We start from the raw sequence: 19,018 nt of genomic DNA, 5'->3' as shown, positions 1-19,018 counted from the left end.
TGTGACTCCACTTAAAGGGGTTGGAAATCTACCCGTGACTTGGGAGGGAGGCTTCAGCAGACTTTACATGGTGGTACGATAATAGTTTGGAGAGTTTTTTCCCCTTTGAGATAGAATTGTATTTTTTCTTTATATCTCATAAACACAAAAGTTATGTTATAAGAAAAAGAAAAAGATATTCTTACCCTTGTAGGTCTATGTCAGGGCTAACATAGAGTAGAATCCAACACATGATTTAAACTGGGAATACATTAAATGGATCAATTGATTAATGATTAGAATGCAATTAGAAAATAACTTAAGTCCAGTTTTAAGGTAAATAATTTATTCCCAAACTCAGGTGTTCATCTAGTTTTTCCTTGTTGATCAGGAAAACTATAAAAACAATTTCAAGCAAACTACCTGATGCAGGAACTACAAAGAAGCACAAACATTTAAAAGAAGTGTGAATTTTTTTTTAACTTTGAACAGGTACAAGTTTAGTTCTAGAATCTGATCAGAATTATTCTCACTTTATTCTGGGCTAGTCTGACATCGTGATAAAACAAGGAAACTAAATTGAATCCAGTATGCTAATTTTATATTGCAGAAAATAGAAAACGAAACTTAACAGGACTGTTTAGATATAACTACATTGTTTGGGGGCATATCTAAAACAATCTTTGATTGGTTCTATGCAGTGTGCTTTATGGAAGGTGAAATATGAAAACACTATACTTACCCCTGTTCCTGGCTGCCCCCACCAGATCTCATGCCTCTAGGTCTCAATAGTGTTCAGGTGAAAGGTTACATTCCTTGTCAATGGAGGGGAAATAAGGAGGCATTCTGAAAACTCCACAGATATATCTGGAATGGCTCAAATCAGCCCGTGAAAGCATCTGGATATTCTACCCATTTACTTTAAAAATCGATGCTATCCTTTGCTCATAAAGTTGACTTTCCTTTATAACAATCAAAATGCAGTTTATAAAGCATTGCTTTTTAGAGTTATTTGCTAGAACTTAAGGAAAAGGAGAGTAGAATATCTGCTTGGATCTAATTTATATTAAATTTTTTTGAGTCGTATGCTTTGAGACTACATAAACTTTATATTTCCCTAGAGATTACAAATAAAAGTAGATTTCTACCGAAAATATCTTAGTAAGCCAATTATTAAATATGAAGCCTTGTTTCAGGGTTAAAGAAATTCACAATATGAATTCCAATATAACAGCTTTTGTACAAAAAGGATGATAGAATATAATTTAATGTTTATGTAATATAAGGTAAAAGAAATCAAGATATGCCATGTGGGTTGGACCATGAAGACAAGTATGAGACCTGTCCCAAAAAGGAATTGAGAGTGATATTAACTTATAATGTGAAATGTGAAAGGCAAGCCAAGCAGAATGTACATCAGCTGTCTGATTGCTTCATTCCTTTAGAGCAGTTGTTCATCTGAAAATAGCTTTCAGATGAGAAAGGATGACTACAAAAGGATTAGTTACCATAGGCTTTTCTACACCCGTAGAGCTCCAGGTTTGTTATGACAGAATAGCAAGAATTTAAAGGAAGTAAACTATAGAATATTAAATAACATCAGGAAGGATCTTTGTTAATGCTGAGCTATAGTAATGCTAAAAAAGGATTTTTATTGATACCATTTCCATGGATTTCCTTCATGATGGCTGATGCTTGCTGTTTTCTCTGCTTCACCATGGTATCATGTGAAAGCATGGTTTTTTTGGTTCCCTGTAGAAAATAAAGGAAAGTTATTGAGGCAATGTGAAGAACTCATTTGGAGTGTTTTATAATCATCCTTTTGAAAGAGAGCATTTATTATTGCTTTCTACTGAGTGACTTTACTATGCATTCTCTATCTGGTGACAGAGGATGTTATTCATTGACAGGCAGTGTCACAGTGAACAGAAGATAATACTCAGAGTTTCAGGCCCAGTCTTATCTATACACTTGTACAATGGTCACCAGGCAATGAGAAACAATGAAAGAGCTGCCTTCTGTCCCCTCCCTCTTTCTTTTCCACAGTGTATTTTAATCTGTCTTTGTTTCCTTGTTGGCCTTCATTTGTATCAGCATCACGGTACATCAGTTCTAGCAAACTGTAAGAATGAAGAAAGCACACTAGATTAAACCAGAACTCTTTGGCGGTGACATTTTAATATTAGCATCAACAGCTGCCCTTTAAAGCAAGAATGCCCATTTATGAGTCATAACTCTGAACCTCCTCGGACAACTGACTAATAAAACATTTTAGGAAACAATATACTCACCTTGCTCTTAGACTGTGCTTTTCAGCAGGGATGAGCCCCAATTTGTAGAGGGAAGAGTGGAGATGAAATATGGATGGCACTGGGGCCCGATGGTTTTTATCCCTGAGCCTGGGACGGCATGGTCCCTAGCTCTGACTCAAACTAGGGACTGAGCCTTTCTGAAGAGACTGGCATCCAGCTGACATCAACTGACTATATATAGCACCAAATACTTCAGCTACTCATATCTTCCTGGCGAAAGGGAGGAACAGAGAAAGATTAGGTTCTCTCCATTGTGTTTCTAGTTTGCGAGATGGTTGAATGAACATACAGAAAGTTTTTATGGAGCACCTTCTCTTTGAGGAGATGGTAGCCAAAAGAGATTTTTAAAACTTTTTAAGATGTGGATCTTATGCTATACCTTATTGAGGTGGCAAGAGACATACATGAATTAGACCAGAATGATAGGTCATTAACCATTAAAAAGAAAGTATGAGGAATATCTACAGAGTTTCAAGAATGAAGAAAGCAATGTGGAGTGGATGGGTAGAACCATTCCTTATGTGGGAGTGAGAGAACTTATGGTAGATTCAGCAAAATTGGTAATATTTGAATGGCAAAGTGGGGGAACACTTGGAAAATGGTATTAAAGATTGAGCCATGAAGCTATTTGAGTAAAAGCTTAGACTCATAACTGGGTCATATTTTTTGAAGAGACCCTATAAAGAACAGTGCCTACAAAGTTGACTAATCTTTGCAAGGTCTGAAGTCAAGAATTCTTGTTTGGGAGAATGACAGAATAACAGGTTTGGATGGTGGGCCTTGTTGGCTTCCTTGGCGGTCTTTGAACACTGAGGAAGAATGTTCTCCTTTTTGGGCTTTTGCTTTTACTATTTCCTGCTTGCTGTAACATGCTCTTCTACCCATCAGCTCACTCTCTCATGCAATTAAGACTCCACTCAACTACTGATTCCTTTTAAAGCACTTCCCCAGTCACCTTGTCTAAAATATCACATGGTGCCATTCTCTGGTCCCTAATTTTGCTTCATTTTTATTTATATTTTTCATTGAGATTAAAGTCAAGTGGAAGGAAGAAAAACCCCAAAACAAAAATTTTAAAAAGAAAGAAGTTTGTTTTTCCTACATATAAACTTAGTCCAGAGGCAAATAATCTAGGGTTGGTGTGATTGACATAATCATCAGGGGCTCAATTACCTTCTAATTTTTTGCTCCATTATCCCTAAAATGCGGTCTTGTTGGGCCTACATGGCTACTCCATCTCTAGTCAGCACATTCATATTTTAGTTAGCAGAAAAAGGAAAAAGTAATAAGAAAGGCACACTGTCTCTTCTTCAAAAGATGTTCTGACATTTTTCAGATCTCTTTTGCTTATATCCCTTTGTCCAGAACTTAGTCAAATAGCCATACAGAGTTTAAGAGAGGTCAGGAAATGTAGATTTTATTCTGTGTGGTTGTGTGCCCAGCTAAAATTCAGAGGTAAACTTACTGACAAAGGAAATAAATGGCTACTGTGTGACAGCTCCCAGATTTTGACACAAGAATATATCGATATTATTTTATCTATCTAGTGTCTTTTTTTCCTACCAAAATACAAGGAACTCCATAAAGGCTTGGGCATCAAGAATTGTGACTAGTGGGGCGCCTGGGTGGCTCAGTGGGTTAAAGCCTTTGCCTTCGGCTCAAGTCATGAGCCCAGGGTCCTGGGATTGAGCCCCGCATCGGGCTCTCTGCTCAGCAGGGTGCCTGCTTTCCTCTCTCTCTACCTACCTCTTTGCCTACTTGTGATCTCTGTCTGTCAAATAAATAAATAGAATATTAAAAAAAAAAAGAATTGTGACTAGTATGTGGTGGGCACTCAATAGTTATTGAACGAATGAATAAGTGAGTGGGTTGGAGATTAATTGTGAAACGCATGGAAGGTTTGGTAAAATTTTGGAATTCTCTTCCTTTTATGTCAAACACATGGAGGAAAAATAGGATTCTAATAAATGAAGAGTAACTTTAATAAGAGAAGATGATAGCCACTTATGGGAGAAATTGTTCTGAATGAGATCGAAGTAGGTTATACTTTTGGTGCCTGATCATGGTTCAAGGTAGTAGTGGGTTTAAGCTAAACTATTACAATTGCTTCTAAGCTATTGTTTGCATTAAGATATGAATTAGGTACCAATGAGAAACCATTTTACAAAAGTCAAATGAATTTAAATATCTTCCTAAGATTCTCCAATTACTCTTAAATTCCTGGCTCTAGCATTTACTGTATATGCTCTTAGTTAAGTCTCCTGAACTTTAGTTTTCTTACCTGTAAAATGGAGATTATAGTTTCTACCACATCATGTCATGGACATTTTACATGTAACAATTTTAGAAATTTCTGATACTTAATAAAAGCTTAATGAATGTTAATTTTTCATTTACTGTTATCATTCCTGCAGTATGAAAGCATTAGAACAATCAACTGCATTATACAGGAAAAAATAAAAATATATTCAGAAAATCCCAGTTTTCCTATGTATAACCTTCATATGTTTCCAATTTTGTGTTATGTAGTTCTACAGCCTGACCTGGCATCCTCAGCAGATAATAATTGTTAAGTTAACTTTGATTTCTAAAATGAAAGGAGATTTTTAAAATTTTTTATTTTTAAAATTTTTTGAAGGGATATTTTTTAAAATTTATTTATTTATTTGAGGGGGGGAGGGGGAAAGGAGAGAGAAACCCACGCAGACTCCACACTGACAGTGGAGCCTGATGCAGGGCTCAATGCAGGGCTTGCGCTCATGACCCTGAGATCACAACCTGAGCTGAAACCTAGAGTCAGATGTGTAACCAACTGCGCCACCCAGGAGTCCCTGCAATGAAAGGAGATATTTTAAATAATAGGAAAAGTTTTAAAGACTATGACACCTTACTTGTTTTTGTTTTTCAGTTATACTTAAAATTGTTTGCCTTATTTTTTAAGCTCATTCATATGCATCTTTGGTTATTTTCTGGTTTCTGAGTTATTGTTCATTCTGAAAAGAAGAAAGAACAAATCATTGGTATTGTAACTTTCAGGCAGTGTATGTATCCATGTGCTCCCATGACAAGGCAAAATTTTAGAAAAGAACATTACTGGTTTTTATAAAGTATTTTCAGATGGTCCATTCTGAGAGGCGATGCATTTAAATTTTAAATCGAGTCACAGTTAATATATTTCCATTTCATCTGCACAGAGGTCTGGCTCTAGATGAAACTTCCTTTACATTTATCATATTGCAGTCTTCCTTTGTCCTCAGCACCCCCTCTTCCATCCCCAAGACCCAGGACAGCCCCACCACCACTACACACACACACCCTCTGTACCAGAAAAGGAATGATAGGCAGAGGGAGAAGCAGGCTCCCTGATGAACAAGGAGCCCTACGAGGGACTCAATCCCAGAACCCCAGGATCATGACCGGAGCCGAAGGCAGAGGCTTAACTGACTGAAACACCCAGGCGTCCTCACCCTAAGTATTTTGAATGAAATGGTGCTAACCGTCAAAGATGAGATCTTTTCTTGCAGACAAAATAATGGGATTCTAATGGTTGAACTCAGCGCCTTGGGAGGCTAGTGAAGAAGAAGCTTATGGCAGAACTTGTCAGTGTCCTTGCAACCAAACCATTTTCATTACTGGGGCTGCCACAGTGTGTTTCCAACTCCTTTCACCACTTGCTACAGGAAAAAAAAGAGATTAAATAAGGTGAATCTCACTGCCAGTATACCACCTAACAAAATTCCACACCATGAAGACCATGAAAATTAACCTTATTTAGCCAGTATAGTAAACATGAGCCCTTTAGCCAAGTGGTAAACAAGGTCTACATTGATCTTCCTCTGACTGAGCACTTGTTTTTAAATTCTGTGTTTCTCCTTGTCCTATTTGCAGTCTATATTAGGTGACTGTGGGCAGTTAGAGATTAGGGCAGGATCCGGGGGATGGGGGTGCCCAGGATGTGGGAACTGGCTGTCTACTAGATGGGCAGACAACATATCACCATTATTGAGGCTCAGTTCTGGAAAGATGCACACATAACCCAAACAGGGAAGCTCCCAGGCTAATGTTAAATGACAAACCTGTTAAGATGATCAGTTGTTTACCACCTTCAGGTGTCATATATGGCACTAACCCTGGGAGGAGAGAAAGGATAACAAAGGTGTAAAAGCTTACAGTCGGCGAGGCTAAGGACTCATGGGTTTTGGTGTATGTGAAGGGCCTATCCATTCTCCTTATGGCTAATTGGCTTGCCATGTCTTCCGTGGTTCTTATTTTTCTACGTCGAGGAAGGCCCAGGTTAAAATCAATCTCATTACCCAGACAAGGCCAGAGTAGTTACAAGCAGTGTTTGATGACCATCCCACTGGCCAAAGTGAGACAGTAGCAGACAAATTGGTGAGTTTGCAACTGATCTCACCATAGCAAAGGCCTCAGGGCCCCTGCAGGGGTGAGAGGAACTGTTACAGCCACCTCGCAGTTTATGTATGCCAGGCAGGGGCATACATCAGTATACAATTTTGTAACCCGCTCTGCCTATAAATCGAGGGTGTAATGTTTCACCTTAATCTGGAAGGAGAAATCAAGTCCCCCAAGTGTGTGTATCATATGTACTAAACAGCATCATGTGAACACATATATGCAGTGCGTGTGGTCTAAAAGCTAAAGTAAGTGAAAGAGAAAGGAAGAAGTAAAAGCAAAAACATAATGTCTAAGGTAGACAAAGAGCATTTTCTTAAAAAATAAAACAACTTTTTACTTCATCATACTTTTTTAGTCTTGCTCTTGCATTACAGAGGAGGAAACTGACCTTCTGAGAGAGAAAATAAAACCCACACGTATCATCATCTTTGTAAATTATAGAGATGGAATTAACCATTTGGTTTGTCTGATCCAAAGACTTCTGTATTTTTTTTTAAAGATTCTATTTATTTATTTGACATACAGAGATCACAAGTAGGCAGAGAGACAGGCAGAGAGAGAGGAGGAAGCAGACTCCCCACTGAGCACAGAGCCCAATGTGGGGCTCGATCCCAGGACCCTGGGATCATGACCTGAGCCAAAGGCAGAGGCTTTAACCCACTGAGCCACCCAGGTGCCCCAATATTTTTGTATTTTCACTATACTATGCAGAAATATGTATCTTCTCAATCTCCAAATATCTCTGCATTGATATCTTTGTAATAAAAATAAAGAAGCAGAGTTGAGAACCATCAGAATAATTATTTCAATGTGTTCCTTATCAAGTCCCTTTAGAATGGAGCATCCCAACACACACTTTATTTTGGCTGGGGTCCTTTTTACTTATAACATTTGTGGCTTTTTTCCAACTCGTGTTTTTCTCGTTTGCAAGCTTCTAGAGTTCCTCCTGGTGTCTATTCTCAGGGTGCTTTCTTTTCCTTCAGCTGTGCAAATACTAAAGTTATTAAAGTGCTGAACATAAACAAATGGAAACATGTGCCATTTGCTTGCAGACCTCTCCTTCCTTTCCTGGCCGGTGTACCACACACACAAACACACTTAACCACCTTCAGGGCCAAAAATAAGAATCAAATCCAGCTCTATCAAAATAATCCATTTATAGGCAAACCCAGGGTTTTACCTGTCTTCCTCTGCAAATTTATTCCTCTTGCTTAAGCATTTCCTTCTAGGCTCTTAAATTAAGCCTTAAGGTAAACTGGGGTGAACAGGAGAGTCAAACAGAACCCGACGACCAGCTTGTCAAGGACGGTTCACGCAATAAGGTTGGGAACTTGGAAAGAAAGAAAGTTTCATATACAGGAATATTAAGAAATAAGTTGCCAAAGCAAACCCGCAAATCATTTTTCCCCCTCTTGCATAATTCCAGCATTTATCCAGAACTTTGTCACATTTCCTTTCATGATGCTAGCCAGCCTGTATTTTTCCTACAGTCTATGGAAGCATTTTCTTTGACAGTTTTCTCACCTGCAAGAAAATGTACCCTTGCTTTTATATATAAATTTAGCATGACCTAATTAAATAAAAGTTCATTAAAGAAAACGTGAAGCTTTTTAAAGAATGTATAGTCCACATTTTTTTGCGACAGAGTCTGGATTTCACAGCTATGTGTCACAGGCTAGCGTATCAGCAGTACTGACTGTGCATAAGTTAAGGACGTCCATAGCAACAATGTCATAGAGCAAGTCAATGGCATGGGGCTTGTCACAATGCCTGGCTGATATTAAGTGTGTAATAAATGATAACCATCATTATTATTATCATCAAAATTTACCTGTAGCATAAACACGTAAAAGGATGACAAGCAAAATATCTGAAGTCATCTTCAATAACAATAGCTTCGTTCCCATTTGCCAGCGAGACGCAGAGAGGTTAAATCACATGATAAAGGTCACACAGAAAAAAAAACAAAACGGCTCCTTAACCAAGAAATATGGATGTGACTTGAGCCATGGTATTAATGCACAGAAATGAAGCATGTGTAGATCAGAAGAGGGATTGTTAAGAAATAAATTATCCAGAAATGAACAGTGAAGGTTCTGGTGTATTTGATATGTAGATATCTTATGTGAAAGTGATTTGTCAGTGTATCACAATCTAATGGCATTAATAAATGAATAGGAGTAACTCTCCGTGTTCTAAATCTGCTCACCATCCAAATGTTCACTAATTTGCTGGTTTCCCATGAGTTTGCCTAAATCCAATGCACCTACTTTTTCTCATTAAACTATGACATTTTAAAAGAAAACATTTTAAAAGAAAAATTCAGTGCTTTGTAAATGTTTGTTGAATGCGTAAGAGAGTTTAAAAAAATGAATAATAAAAAAATTAAAGAAATTAGATAAGAACCAGGAGACCAAAGTTCAAAAAAAAAGAATTTCCAGACACTGTCAATTTCTGCAGAGTATGACATATGAGAAAGGTCATTGGATTTGGCAAGAAGTCGGTCTTTGGCAAATAGAGACATCTTTTTAATGTGGTAGTCACAGAATTCAAATAGAAAGGATTTAAGACAATAATGAGTGGTTAGGAAGTGTCAGCTGAAATGGAAACTATTTATTTGAAAGGACTGGCCATGAACTAAAGGGGAGAAAAAGTTCAGTAGCTAAAAGGAAAACAAGTTGCATGTGTGTGTGAGTGTGTGTGTATGCATGTTTTGAAAGAGGAAATTTGAACATGTTTGGAGATAAAAGAGGAAGAAGTACTCATTTGTGAAGCAATAAGAATGTTGATAATTTGAGAGTTGGAGTGGTGCACTTCATGGTAGTTGTAGGTCTATGATGGTTGATCATTGGAGAGAAATCTCAGGAGGAGAAGAGACGTATGTGACATGCAAGATTTAAAAGGAAAGGTGCAGTGAGGTTTGGGCTCAGGACCAGGTGATACCATCAGGAGGATCTCCAGCATGACATCACCAAGATAAATCTGCAAGGGACCAGGATATGAGCAGGTCCAGACAAGGCAGCTTCCCAACTGCATTAGTCTTATTAAGTCTATGCCCCATCAATTCATGAAATTACTGTTTAAGTTCATGAAATGACTGTTTAAGACAGTCGTAAGTGGCTGATCCTGACCTATCTCCCCACCTTTTCACCTGTTTTTCCAAATTGCAATAAGAACCCCCATTTTCATGTCCTCCAAAGGACATAACATTAACACATCCCAAACTAGGCTCATCCCCTTTCCTCTCAAATGAGCCCCTCATCCTGAATTCCCCAGATAGACGTCTAGAGAATGTTGGCATCACTACCTACACTGCAGACCAAGTCAGGAATCACCATAGAATCCTCTTTTTTTGTTTTCCCCCTTACAATCTAATCAAGCACTTAAATCACTTTGAGGCTGGGGAAAGGATGTCTACCTCAACCCCAGCCCTCCCACCCACAGGAAAAGAGGGCATAATAACTTGAATGCTGTCTCTCAAGACACCAATCTGACCAGATTGGGTGGTAGCTATAGTCACAGTGTGTTGATAGGACCTACAAGCAGGCCTCGTTCCATTCTTTGTTCTCTCTTCCAAGCATCAGCAATGGCTATAAGGCAACTGCAGCCCCAGCCTTCTTGCTTGCTCTTCTCTCCTGTTTTTCATCTCAGATGATTGACAAGATTATATTAAAATTACATTTCACTTGAGAGGGTAAGCTCTCATGTCTCTACCCATGTTCATTGTTTGGGAACCTGAAATTTTGCTAACGATAGGTTTCCCCCTCTACCTGGTGAGCTCTTTTGGTGAGTTTCCAGTGATTTTCTGATCACCTCCATCTACAGAAAGTTTCACCTCCTTGTAATATCTTGTAATCTTTTCTGATCTTCCCAAGTAGTTTGTGCTTGCTCTTGGGTCACTTGCTTTTCTGGATTATGTTGTATTGTGTTTAAATGTACAACACATCTGTTAGGTATTCAATCTCTTTGTTTTCACAAGACTCTGATATTTTACTCCCTAGTAGATTAAATCACTTTGTAATGTCAGAGCTTAAGATAGCAATGGTATATCGTAGTCAGGTGGCAAATATCGGTTTGATAGCATAGTATAATGCATGGGCCATGGCAGGAATGTAATGGATCGTAGTTCCTTTCACCACTGTTAACTTAACCTTTCATTCTTACCTCTTGATTCCATGATATGCAGCAGTGGGCCAACTAGTGATGCTGGTTAGGAGAACTTTAGCTCCTTTATTTTGTGTCTAAACTCTTGAAGCTGAAATCGCATGCATGCCATGCAAACACAACCTCAATACATCTCAGATATACACATAGATCTTCAGTCAAAATGCATATTCAGTCTTAAAAAGGCTTTCTTTTTTTAACTGAAGTACAGTTAACACTTAAGTTACATTAGTTCCAGGTGTTCAATACAGTGACTTTTCAACTGATTACATTATGCTGTGCTCACAAGTGAACTACCTACCACCTGTCACCATACAATGCAGTTGTAATACAAAAAGCTTTGTCTCTTTATTCCAGGAAACCATATATTCCTGGTCTTCCTCCTGTTTCTTCTTAGTTTGTTCATTCAACAAATATTGACTGAGCAAATGCATGTATTAAGTACTATTCTAGGCACTAAGTAGTAAATCAAATTTTAAAAATTCCCATCTGCATGGAGCTTACATTAGTGGGAGAGATAGTCATAGGGCAAGATAAGCAAGTAAAATATACCATACGCTAGATAATGATAATTAAGAAAAACAATAAAGTAGAGAAGTAGAGAAGGCAGGCAGCATTGTTGGGGGGAAATGATTGATTTTAGAATGACCAAAGAAGGCCTCATTGAAAAGATGATAGTTGAATAAAGACCCAAAGGTAAGGCAAGAGGAATCCATGTGGATGTATTAGAAGAACATTCCAGGAGGAAGGAACAAGTACTCCAAGGTATTAACATGTCTGGCATATTTGAGAAAAGTGAAGAAACTAGTGTGACTAGGGCAAAGTAAGGGAGAAAGAAGTCAGGAGATTGGTCAGAGGTACATCAGTCTGCTATTTCTACATGTATTTCTACATCTCATTCAATTGAGTGCCTTTTCAAAAGGTAGCGAGGACGTTTTAAAAATCATATTTAGCTCCTCTTCTCAAAAATGCTCTCACGGATTCATATCTTAAAGTCCAGCTCCAAGAATAGCCTAAAAATATCCTCCACATTTTTACTATCTGGTAACTCTCTGACCACATCTGACATCTGTTCTCTCTCTTGTACTTGCTGCTATAGACCTCCAAGCTTCTTTGCTTTGTTCAAATATTCTAGGCTGTTCCTTCTGCTGTTCCACTTTCTTCCAGATATCTGTGTGGCTCTCTCCCACACTACTTCAGGTCTTTACTCAATGCCACCTTCTTAGTGAAGCATTCCTTATCTACCCTATTAAAAAATACCTCCTCCCTCCAGAATTCCCCAACCTCCCTGATATAACTTTCTCCATAATACTAATCGTGATCTACCATATTTGTGTAAATGCCACAAAACAGGGATTTGTGTAACCCACAAGTGGATTATCGTTGGATCAACTAGTGAGTGAGGATATAATATGAAAAAACTCTTCTCAATTTATTCTTAAAATTTCCAAGTTGAACATTACTTAGTTGAATTGATTAGAATGCTGGGGCTCTGGGACTGCTGGGGCAATAACCAGAAGTTTCCAGGTGATGCATATGTAAAAGGAAGCATTGTCAACCGCCCCCCCCATGATCACCATTTAAACGACTATCATTTCTATACCCCTTGTAGTATATCGGAGACTGTTCTATGTGTTTTACATAAATTAACTCATTTAATCTTCACAACACCCTAGATAAGTTCTCTTATCATCACCGCTTCTTTACAGATAAAGAACAGACACATGGAAGACTAAGTAACCTGCCTAGCTCAGAAGCATTGTTGCAAAGACTCAAACCCAGGTTGCTTGGCTTCACAATAGATGCTCTTTACACTGCCTCAATAGTAATGAGGAGCCAAACCATCACAATTCATAACTCCCCATTAAATTTAAAATCTTTAAGGTAGACATGTCTTTTACTCCTAGAGATGCTTGTTGTCTTACATGTACTTGTTGCTGTAAAAACTTGATGCTTTAGGAATAAAGCCGTTAGCAAGAGAAAGAGACTTGAATAACCAATTGAGATGATTTTGGGACAGATTCTCCTTCCTATGTGCAGAAAATTTACAAAGTGGTCATTGGAACGACTTCGAATGTGGATAACATTGCTAAGTCTTACCTTACACAGTTGAGCCTTGAACAACACGGGTCCACTTATGCGCAGATTTTTTTTTCTCATAAATAGAGTGCAGTACTGTAAGCACGTCATTTTCTCTCCCTTATGTTTTTCCTAATAACATTTTCTTTTCTCTAGCTTACTTTAATATAAGACTACATTCTGTAATACATATAACACACAAAGCACACATTAATCAACCGTGTATGTAATCAGTAAAGCTTCTGGTCAACAGTAGGCTATTAGTAGTTAAGTTTGGGGGAGTCCAAATTATATGCAGATTTTTGACTATGAGGAATGGGGTTGGTACCCCTAATTCCCATGTTGTTCAAGGCTCAACTGTGTAATTCAATGGCCCATCCCATAGCAAACTACAGCAGTTGAAGTGTCTCTGTGGGAAGAAAGGCCCAGGAAAATTTAACTATTTCCTTTAGGCAATGCACAATGGGAAAATATTTCACTTCTTAAGAATTGGAGGGAAAAAAAAAAGATGATTTTTAAAGTAAATACACATTTACTTAATATATTTATGCATATGAGTCTGTATATTTAGAAACACTTTTTCTTTTAATGTCTATTGCCCCTAGTTTTATTACTAATATATGTATATTATATGTAAGTTATGAAGCACAATTTAAAAATGAATACCTGTGAATATATTGCCCAACTCAAGAAATAGAATGCTATCAATGCTATTGAAGCCCATATCTGTCCCTTTTATCTTCTCCCTGCTTCCCTGTTCCTTCCCAGAAGTACTCATAGTAATAAATACTTGAAGTCATGTCCTAGGTCTTCTTCGCAGGTTTTCCAATGAGCATGTATATATTGTTAAACTACATAGTTTGCTTTGGGTTATTTTTGAACTTTATAAAATATCAAGAAATTATCTATATTCTTCTGCTACTTCCTTTTCACTGAAAAAAGTTCCAAGATTCATCCATGTTTTGTTATAGTTGCAGGTGAATATTTTTCATTACTGTTTAGTATTCATTGTATGAATATCCACACTTTTACTAATCTAATTTCTTATTGAGAGGTACTTATTTGTTTGTTTTCCATTAGAAGCAGTGTTGCTACAAATACTCGCGCATGTCTCTTGGAGGCACTTATGCAAGAGCTTTTCTGGAGAATAAAGCTAGGAGTTAAATTCGGAGCTTATAATGATTTTTTATTTTTTTTGGAGCTTATAATGATTATACCAATTTATCCTCCAACTATCTCCTGAAGATACTAACTCCTGAGTCAGAGATAACATACTTTACTTAAGGCACAGCAAGCAGCATGGGTTTCATGTTTGCATCAGTTCTTGTTTCCAAGTCCAACTGGGCTCAGATGGATGCCTGCATATGCACTGGGTTGCATTTTAAGTTCCTTTAAGTTCCCTTAAGCCTAGGGAACTTGAGCCTTTTTTAATTGGCAGTAAGTTTTGACTGCTTTTTGCTCCAGAAAGAGACACTGTATCTTCCAAGGCTATTCACTATACAAACATCCCCGACAAGTTAGTCCAGAACACAAGACAGTCAGTGTCTCTTATCTTTTAATACTTCATGTATTCTTTTATTTTTAAACTTTCTGCTACATCTGCAGTATTCCTCTTTTCATTTTTAATATTGTTGATTTTTTACTTTACCTTTTTCATGAATCAACTTTTCTAGGTGTTTGTTAATTTTATTAGTCTTTTCAAAGACCAACATTTCATCTTGTTCTCTTCCCTTACATGCTTGTTTCTATTTCCGTATGATTTTCCTCTTCCAACTTTCTTTGAGTTTATTTATTATTTAATTCCAGTGTTTAAAAAATCTTTATTACACTCTTCTCCTTAACTCTTTTTTTTTCTCTTTAACTCTTGAGTTACCATAATAGTGTTTAGAACTTTATGAACAGAGACAATTATTTTTAGCTCTCATTTTATTTTTAATTTCTCTGTTCTTATGATAAGCTATCAGCTGCAACAAAAAATTCCAAATTTCAAAGGGCCTAACACAGTAAAGTTTATTTCTTGTTCATTCAAAGTCCATCCTGAATATTTCTATGTATGACACAGAGAGTAAGCTTTTTCCCTTTTTCAAATTGCCAGCATTCTCAACATGTAGCTTTGTATGTTTTAGATGAAGGGGAAGCAAGAATGTGTAGAACTGCTCAGGATATTTTGTGTTCAGACCTGAAAGTGCATGCATCACTTCTTTCTACATTCCACAGGACAGTTCTAAGTCTTCTAAATAAAAAAATAGAGTTTCTAAAACTAGGGTTTAACTCTATTATGAGAACTGAGAAGAAGATCAGAATCCTTGCCATGATTTCTAATGGTGAGAAAAATGTGTTCTGTATGATACCAATTCTTTCCAATTACTGGTTGTAGACTTCTATATATATTAATGAAATCAAACTTGATAATCTTATTGTTCAGATTATTTGCAATATTGGTTTTTCTCTTTTTATTCCCACCATTTTATTTTTTATTGAAATACATTTGACATACAACCTTGTGCAGATTTAAGGTGTATGTGTTGATTTATTACATTTGTTATAATATGATTGCCCAGTGGCAATGATAGTTAGCATCTTTAACATGTCACATAATTATCATTTCTTTTTTGTGGTGGGAATAATTAAGATCTAGTCTCTTAGCAAGTTTGGCAATTATAATACAGTATTGTTGTATATTCAGTATGCTGTGCTTTATAGATCTCCAGGACTTAACTTATTATCTATTGGTTGCAACTTTGATGGTTTTAGCTGCTCTAAGTATTAGTAACTAAAAGTTATGTGTTAGATATTCCCTACAAATATTTGCATTTGCCAATTTCTTTTTGTAGTTTTTTTGTTTATATGTTATTTATTTTGAGGTTACAATATCAAATAATAGAAACCTATAAATGTGATATTGTTTTGATTATATCTTGTTATTTCTAAAGAGTTTTCTTCTTTACTAATAGTATTTTTTTCCTTCAAAGAATAATTTTGGGGGCACTGGGGTGGCTCAGTCTGTTAAGGGTCTGTTTTCAACTCAGGTCGTGATTCTAGTATCCTTGGATGGAGCCCCACGTCCAGCCCCCTGCCCAGTAGGAAGCTTGCTTCTCCCTCTGCCATTCACCTTGACTGTGCTCTCTCTCACTCTCTCTGTCAAATAACTAAAATTGTTTTTCGTCTTTTTTAAAGAATCCTGTCTGACATTAGTTACAGCTAAATTACTTTCTTTTGGTTGAACTTGCCTTGTTGTCCTGAAACTCTAACTAGATATATTTTTGGACTTCTTCTTTAATACATGTTGGACTTCCTCTGTTTTCTTCATGTCTTCAAAATCTTTTTAAAAATTATTTCCCATTTTTAAAATCTCTATTGCTTTATTCTATGTAATTTCTCTTTTTGAATAAGAATTTTCCATTTTACTAAATCTGTCCATCATGGTATCTATCTGCTGCTTTTAATCCCTACATTGAATATTTACTTTTAATTATTATACTTTTATTGTTAGATCTCTTTTCCCAAATCTATCTAATCTCTTGTTTATCAGTGAGGCTTTTACCTCCCCCTCCCCCTTTTAAAACTTCTTTAAACATATAAGTTAATTTTCTTTTTTTAAATGATTTTATTTGTTTATTTGATGGGGGAGGGTGGAGCAACAGGCAGAAGGAGAGGGAGAGAGAGAAGCAGGCTCCCCACTGAGCTGAGAGCTCAGTGTGGGGCTCTATCCCAGGACCCTGAGATCATGACCTGAGCCGAGGGCAGATGCTTAACCAACTGAGCAACCCAAGTGACCCTATATATTTATTTTCTAATATATTCTCTGTATTTGTATATTTCCAGTATCCAAGTTCCTATTGTTTATAATTTCTATGACAGCATTCGTGGTGGCTTAGTTTCTTCTCATGTGTTTTGTGATTTTTCTCTTATTGCAAACTTTCTTCACAATTAAAACAAAATCCTTTGGACTTTTCTAATTCACTCCTCCAGGGAGGATCTGTGTTTCTTTCTGGCACATGTATGAGGACATTACCGACCTGGGTTTAGTTTAAATGGGTCCAGACATGAAAATTTTTAGCTTACAATTTTCCATATCATGTGAACTGTGTAAATTTTGATCCCAAATGCGTGGCTGAAACTTCCAGTGGCTACAGATTCTCAGGAAAGCTTTGGCCCCATATTTAAATCTCTTTTATTTAAATCTCAGTTTTCTTTGCTGCTTGCCTCTGTAAAGGGCTATTTATTCAAATATTTCTAGTGAACTCTTTTCCTACATACCTGGCTTTTCCTGAGCTTGGCTTTCATGCTGGAGGGTCACTAATGGAGCTTTCTGCTCTGGGAAGATGCAAAGTTCTAGGCATCCTGGATATACAGGTTCTCCCAGGACACCCAACCGCTTCTCACTTACTTAGCTAAACTCATACTCCTGCTAAATTCCTGGCAGCCTCTTCCATTTCCTTACAAAGTGCTGTTGGGATTTTATCTAGCACTTTTTCAATGAATTAAGAGAATTATGAATGAATGTCTTTGCTGTTTTTTAAAGTAGCATTAAATACGATTGAAATCAGTAAGATATTTGTGGGAGAGATCATCATTTTTGCGATCTATCGGGGTGCCTCAGTGATTGGTGGGTCCCTTCAAATGACTCCGCCACCAGTGATCGGAACTGGTAAATTCTGAGTGGCATATAGACTGGAACTACTGTTCATATGAGATGTGTGAAAACCCAGTGCTCACTCTCCCACCAGGTGACTTTGTTAACCTCTTTGGTGTCAAGCCACACTTTGGGGCTTGAGTTCTCTCTTCTCTAAGATGCATTGGTTTATCTAGTATAAACTACTTGAGTGGTATGGGTTACAGAGATTCTGGGAGATACCAAGCTTCTGACACCCACCCACCGGCAGCAGGAGCCCCTTGCTGGTCATCTGTAGTCTCCAACAGTCTCAGCTCTTTATCCCAGTGTGCCACACAAATACCACTTTCTGTTGTATTATGGAGTTTCCACTCTATTGTGAAAAAGTTTAAAAAGTATGGCCTAGAAAATCTCTTAACAGTCTTTCTGCCTCTAAAAACTCTTTTTCTAAAGTTAACTTCAGAAGTGATTAAGTATTAATGTACTTTTTTTCTCCAGGCACTTGTTCAGTGAATGAGCATATTGCATCCAAGAGAAGGGAGGGTGGGTTTTACAGAGTTACTTTGAACTGAAATCTTCAAAAGGAGTCGCGTATTTTTTTGAATGAGGAAAATCCCAAGAATTTTGGGGTAAGTGACTTGTTCAGAGCCAGTAATGCCAGTCTAGGATAATAGTTCTGCTGATTTGAACAAGCCAAGACCCTTGATGGCTCCTTGGACACAAAGCATATTTTTTTTTAAACTAGTCTCATTGTGCTTCTCTTCTTCACTTTTTTTCCCTATGAGTGACTACAATATTATAGAGACAGTTTACATAACTTCATGTCCTTTTCTTTCTTTCTTTTTGTATATATATAATAGTTTATGCCTTTGTTTTATTTTATGTGAAATAAGTTTTGATTACTTTATGTTTTCAATCCCTCTATTTCCCTGGTATTTTGAACAGCTTGAAATAACAGAAGCTGATTTTACTTCCCAAAGACTCATACACATAAAACCTGTGAAAAACAATGACTGGTTTTATTTATTTCTGAAAACATGGGTCCCCACATGCTCTACTTCTGGCTGTTTCCAGCATGATCCTGAGTCATGCTTTAAGAAGAATGTTTCGTGCTCAGCAACCCAGAGTTCAGTCTGGCATTGTTTATGTTGGGATGTAGCATGTTTTTAAAACAACAGATTCCTGTCTCCACTGCACTCTTACGAAATCCGAGCCTCCATTTGTGGGGGTCAGAGAATGCAGTTTTACAAAACTTAAGTTTTAGCTTTTGGGACAAACTTCTCTGGAAACAGCTGAAAGAATTAATCACTTGGCTGAAAATGGATGAAATGTTGAAAAAGACTTTGTAGAAGATATATGTGTGTGTGTGTGTGTGTGTATATGTATGTATATATATATATACACACACATATATATACACACATATATATATATATATATTTGCCCTTGAAGA

The 19,018-nt window shown here is 37.1% G+C and overlaps 1 protein-coding gene across 3 annotated transcripts in view; it reads right to left on the bottom strand.

The window, feature by feature from the left end:
- Positions 1 to 2,439, bottom strand: part of MYOZ2 (myozenin 2) — a 37,087-nt gene extending 34,648 nt beyond the window's left edge. Inside the window, exons 1-3 of one of the 3 annotated variants that reach the window (XM_032333292.1) lie at positions 1,641 to 1,725; positions 722 to 794; positions 186 to 240 (exon numbers count right to left, since the gene is read on the bottom strand). Coding sequence is in view for 1 of the 3 variants with exons in the window: in XM_032333289.1 (XP_032189180.1) it covers positions 1,641 to 1,716 (76 nt within the window). In the remaining 2 variants the exon portion in view is untranslated. Of the gene's footprint in view, positions 1 to 185; positions 241 to 721; positions 795 to 1,640; positions 1,732 to 2,270 lie in introns of those variants that run through there. The other 2 variants (XM_032333289.1, XM_032333291.1) reach the window with 2 other exon arrangements.
- Between the last annotated feature and the right edge of the window lie 16,579 nt (positions 2,440 to 19,018).

The sequence above is a fragment of the Mustela erminea genome, chromosome 2 (assembly GCF_009829155.1).
Source record: "Mustela erminea isolate mMusErm1 chromosome 2, mMusErm1.Pri, whole genome shotgun sequence".
Taxonomy (NCBI): Eukaryota; Metazoa; Chordata; class Mammalia; order Carnivora; family Mustelidae; genus Mustela; species Mustela erminea.
Note: the sequence above shows the minus strand (reverse complement) of the source record. Positions and strands in the feature narration are given on the sequence as shown.